The 6,048-nt window shown below is 33.4% G+C and overlaps 1 protein-coding gene across 1 annotated transcript; it reads right to left on the reverse strand.

The window, feature by feature from the left end:
• Nucleotides 1-4,251: 4,251 nt before the first annotated feature.
• LOC123539347 (growth hormone secretagogue receptor type 1-like) lies at nt 4,252-5,367 on the reverse strand. The gene is made up of 2 exons (XM_053533209.1): nt 4,732-5,367; nt 4,252-4,662 (listed from the first exon to the last, which is right to left on the reverse strand). Exons 1-2 carry the CDS (start codon nt 5,365-5,367, stop codon nt 4,252-4,254), a joined length of 1,047 nt encoding a protein of 348 aa, XP_053389184.1.
• Nucleotides 5,368-6,048: the final 681 nt, after the last annotated feature.

A 6,048-nucleotide genomic window follows, 5' to 3' on the forward strand; every position in this document is an offset into this window, starting at 1 on the left:
CTACAGATCCTAGGGCTTTGATATTTGGTATGTTGCAGTTTCTAGTGGTCTTCTACAAAGATTGTTCAAATTATCCCCCTAGGGTCACATGGTTTATATAGACTTATATAGGGAAAATTTGAAAATCTTCTTGTCCAAACCACAGGGCCTAGGCCTTCGATATTTGGTACGTAGCATCATCTAGTGGTCTTGTGCGAAGACTGTTCAAATTATTCCCCTATGGTCAAATATGGCCCCGCCCTGAGGGTCACTTTGGTTTTTTTAGACTTATATATGGAAAAATTCTTCTTGTACAAAATCACATGGCGTAGGGCTTTGATCTTTGGTATGTAGCATCATCTAATGGTCCTTTACCAAGATTGTTCAAGTTTTTTTTCTGGGGTTACAACTGGTTCTGCCCGGGGGTGGGGGGATCACATGGTTTAAATAGACTTGTATAGGGAAAACCTGTTAAAAATTCTTGTTTTAAACCATAAGGCTCAGAACTTAGATATTTAGTTTGTGGGCTGCTCTAGTGGTTCTCTACCAATATTTTTTCAAATTATGACCCTGGGGGTCCCTTTTTTACATTGACGTATACAGCAAATCTCTTTAAAAATCGTCTTGTCCATGACCATAATGCCTAGACCTTAGATATTTAGTATTGTCCAGTGGTCAACTATCAATTTTGTTCAGACCTTGCCCATGGGGTCAATACTGGCCATGTCCGGGTCGTCTCTTGTTTTACATAGACTTATTTGGTTTTGAAGCAATGGCAAAGAAATTATGACCACAAGTATAATGTTTGATACAGATTACTTATCTTGAATAGTATTAATCTTGACCTACTTTTTCCTTTTTAGGTTACAGCATACAAGTTTGTACCACATGTATAAGTTTTGATACAGATTTCAATACTCATCTTGAATAATCTTGATCATGACCTTTGAAGCTTTAGGAAAGAATTTGTTTTAAAAAAGCAATTAATTTCAGTGAGCGATATAGGACCATCATGGCCCTCTTGTTGTGATTGGCATTTTTACTCAACACCCTGTAGTGATTAAGGTTCGTTTTGTTTTGTATTTTTTTATCACAGAGTGTGCACATTTATATGACCGCTTTCTAGGTATTCAAATGATTATGTTTTGTTTTATTGTTATTACTCAACGGTGTATGCATTTCCGGTTTTAAGAAACTACATATTCTAGCATGGTCTTTTCAAATCCGTTTGCATACACTGTATTAAAACAAAATCCTACTTAAAATAGTGTACAGCAAAACATTGATAGAATATTAACATAACGTCATAATTTGTATCTTGTCAGCAATTGGAGACAATTGTTACGGTATAGGCAGTCTCCACTTATCCACTGCGTTGCTACATTATGTGGAACAGTATGTTTTATTATTCTGTATAAAATCTGATATATCTACCTGCACTCGAGATGATCTCGGGTAGAGTTACTGATTTTTCACAAATGAAATAATGAATATTCATTTTATAATCATTTTAACATCAGCTTTGACATTTGGATCATATTTCGAACTGATTTCTATTTGGATGATTTTTCACAATGTTATTGCCGTTATCATTGCTTTCATTTTCTATTTATTTATATGTCAAATGTTTGTCCTCAATTTTACACGTTTTGGAACTGATTTGAATATTTATCTATATTTCACTATCTTATTTACATTAATCTCATGGCTTCCGCGTGACTTTGATTTCACTGTACATAAATTTGCAATATGCAAATGCAATGTATCATATTTTTAATATCTTTTTTTCCTCTGAAAATAACTGCTGTACGGGGGGTATTCATCACCATTTGTGATAGGTCTTGTTACGATTTTGAAAAAAAAAGAAAGTGTCATGGGCCTAAATACTTTTTTGTGCCACACAGCATTATTATTGATGCATTGGAACCAATAAAGTGCAGGAAGATCAGGTTACATACCTTGATATCTTTATAGAGACATATAATTTATAGCAAGATCATGCTGTAGTAGGGCAAAACATTTAAACATTTCACAATTAGAAATGATTCAAGTCTTAAAGAGATGCCAACTCAACTATAAAATATCAGTTCATGAGCAAGGCAAGATAAGATTCAAATCTAGAACATTTTAAAGTACAATAAATAAAGCCCTATATATCCATTCAAATATCTTCCACAGGGAAGAATATCTTCCACAGGGAAGAAGATATATATAGATAAAAGTCTTTAATACAGCTATGTAATATCCAGTTTACATATTTCTTCATATATTGAAAAAGGCTAGGTGGCCAAACATTCAATAAAGATTGATTTTTAACAAGTAGTAAAGTACTATAATTGCCTCGAAATATTTCGACTGTCACTAGAATGCAACTTCCGCTTTCGCAAAAGAGCTAGTGAATTAGTAATTAGAAAGGCTATCAGCAGTAATGTCTTAACAGTCAATTGTGTCTTTACCGCCTGATACATAATCATCAGTATTCATTGGTATTGATCACTAATCACTTGCAAATATGCAATATTTCCATAATGTAGCTTCCATAATGGATTTTATTCTTTTCTTGCTTACTTGCGACAATTATTCATACATACTTTTCTGCACTACGTAGTACGCTTATATGCAAGAGCTAATTGTTTGGACTATTGTAGCCTATTTCGTTTGCATAAATTAGTGTTACAGTAATATACATTACTATAATGTCAAATATTTTTACACGAGCAAAATTGCTCGAAGATAAAAATCAGTCTTATACCGGCAGGTTAATTTCATACGAACGATATTGTTGGAGTTTCATCTCTTTCTTTTACTTGTCTTAATTATTTGCGCCATTCTGATGCCATTTTCAACAAGAGACAAAGATTAACTACGAAGCATAAGTCACGGTCACTTGTTTCGTTTCAACACACAGCCCGAGAAATGCAGAATTTTAAAAACAGATGAGACGAAAGAAACTAAAGACAAACACAAATTATTCCAAAGATTATTAATACGCTCAAAATTTGACGACCATAAATAAAAATACAAAGTTAACAAATGTAGAAGAGGGAAACTGTGCATTATGCTCTCATGATCTAGAATGGAACACATATGCATTTTAAAAAAAGGCAAATGTGTTCAAACACAATTGTCAGGATCTTGCGAAATTAGGAATGTGGTAAATGTGGTACGCTGCTCTGGTTGTAAAGAAGATTAATTAGGAAAATAAATCAATCTAAGAATCAGGATAACACTTCAACATATAAGACAAACAGACACAGTGATACTTCCAGTAAGCAGACATATAGCGAGATGTGCAAAATACTGTATACTGAAACTCCAACTATTTCCATTTTACAAGCTGAAAGAAGACAATTATTATACTGCCCTTTGGAAGATGAAGGAAAATTAGTTCATTAAACTGTTTAAACCGTTCCTAAATGCAAAATTAATATTAAGCATTTGTGTTGATTATTTGCAAAGCCTAAAAGTACGGAAATTATGCAAATTTACATATTTTATGGTATTTTTTCAATGATGTGAGGGCTGTTAAAATTACGTAGACTTTTGCTCTCAAAAGTCGCATATTGTGTAAAGAGCATTGAGAAATAAACCATTGTAATTCGCAATCTTTCTCTTGTTTCGTCATACAGTTTTTGTAAAAAATTTGCTGATAAGCGAATCGCGTAGAAAGTTTTAATTAACATAGTTACGCATTACCAGTGCAGTCTTTTTTTTCATCAGTCATGATTTGATTTATATCGCTAACGGAAGGAATTTAAAGAGGAAAAATATATAATTGTACACTTTAAGGTAGGTTTTGAATTGTGTTTACCGTACAAAAGATTTTAAAATTGTGCGTATGATATGCATGTATGTAACGTGGAGTTCAAATAAATGCACAAGTTTCAAAGTCCTTTTTATTTGCTCAATAACAATAACAGTATATACGAAACTATAATGTACAACTGTACAACACAACATTTTATCAAGGAAAATATGAAAAAATATATTTGTTCAATTTAAGAAAAACAGAATTGTACCTTAACTGACTCACAAAAAAGTAATGTATTTTAACTGAGTCACATTGGTCTAGTTTACACCAGTTTCAAACATCATTTATGAAAACAACAGCAGTTTGCATTATTTGTTTCTACCATTTAGTACACATTCGTTTAATTAAATGGTCACAAAATAACTGGTCATATTTAAGTTGGACATTGAAACACGTATATTATCTTATAAATATAAGGATATTACAAATGCTATTGTGCCATTTTGCTCTTACATATAAAGTCATTCAATATGCGATGTCGTCCGACCTTGCGATGAACTTAATCTCAGCAGCACTTTTCTCCGATGGGTTTCTTTTACCGACTGACAGTATATCATATGATATAACGCATGTCTAAAGTTCCGTCCGAAACATGTGTACAGGAAGAAGTTGCAACTAAATGTTATGTAATAGAACATAAGTGTCAATTCTTGTAGGAAAGAGAATTGTACGGTAATGGTGCTGGTGTCTGATGTTATCAGATATATCAGATTGTATAGTCTCATGGTGTGAGATGGAAGATTTAAAACCAGAAAGGTAGTAGATACGAACAACAATGTCCTTGTTACCCTAATCTGCGGATTTCTCCGTTGTACTCTTGTGTTAACTCGTATTTTTGGTCGTTTTCGAATAGATGTAACAATGTTTTTGTTCTGGAGTTCTGCAAATGAGGTTTCACTGAATGTAGGGTTATCTCCTGTCTTCGATTTCATTTCCTTAACTTTTGGTTTGCACTTCATAACACTTCGTAATACCATTGTATTCATACACACGATCAGGAAAAATGGAATTACCATAGTAAGGGAGGTATCAATCCATGTTACTATATTTAGAAACTGTATATATTTTGGATCATGGGAGCATCGTAGCAAAGGACCCCACTGCTCCATCCCTGTAGTCCAAAAGCTGAAATTATACATCACACAAGCGATTATTGTCAAAATGAAAACAGTTCCTCTTTCTCGACACACGCTACAAATGTAGGTGCTCTTCAATGGGAAGCAGATTGCGATGAAACGTTCAAAGGTGAAACAGACTATAAACCAAACGCTTAAACAACTGGTTACATATGTTGTGTATATGAGTAACTGGCAAGCTAAATCACAAACTAAAATCGAATGAACTTCTCCGTCAATCCATGTGATTAACAAACAAATCAAAAATGTGTTGTCAACAAATGCAAGCGAGGCTAAAAATACTGAGCTGGAAGATTTTCTCATACTTTCTGTCGAGAAAACCATCAGTGAGAGTGTATTTCCAAATAGTCCAACACAAACTATCACAGGAATAAAGATATTTCTCATAATTTTTATCGCATCAAACCATGAAGATAAAGGTTGCTGACTATATGACGTCATGTTAAATGACGTATTGTATATTTCCTGCGTTGCCATATTTTAAACACCAGAGTAGATAAAAAAAAACAACTATATTTAATCAAAGTTGTTTTAAATTCCATTGAGAGGCATACTAGAAGTATCGTCCGTTTTTTCAAAAGTAAATAAACAAGTTTCTGAAATTCCGAATAAATTTTACTATTAAATGCTTCTATTCATCTGCTAACGTTTGTTCTCTGTATTTTTCTGTATTGTTTGTTGATGTTTCTGCTAAGTTATCTTGTATATCCAGTGTAAAATAACTTATCCAAATATGCAATGACGATTACAGAATTATCTTCGCTCGATACGTATCAGAGGCAAATGAAGCACTGTGACTATTGGTTAAACTTATCTTTATAAATGTCTAGAGCTTGATAGGAGGAGAGATTTTCCAATTGTATCGAACATTGCAATGGGCAAGACACCGCCAATTTTTCGCTGTTATTAGAATCGATATTAATTCATAACTACACTAGGAAGACGCATAGTTTAACCCTTAAATCTCTTTAATGCACTTGTCCATCTTTCAATTTGGGTAGTACCATTAAACTGGTAAAAGGGGTGCTTTCCAAAAGATACTGACTAAATGGCGAATAGTGCAGATCATCAGACTGTACGGATGTGTCGGCTGATCATGATCTACACTGGTCGCAAAGGCAG

This window comes from Mercenaria mercenaria, unplaced genomic scaffold, assembly GCF_021730395.1.
Source record: "Mercenaria mercenaria strain notata unplaced genomic scaffold, MADL_Memer_1 contig_2119, whole genome shotgun sequence".
NCBI lineage: Eukaryota > Metazoa > Mollusca > Bivalvia > Venerida > Veneridae > Mercenaria > Mercenaria mercenaria.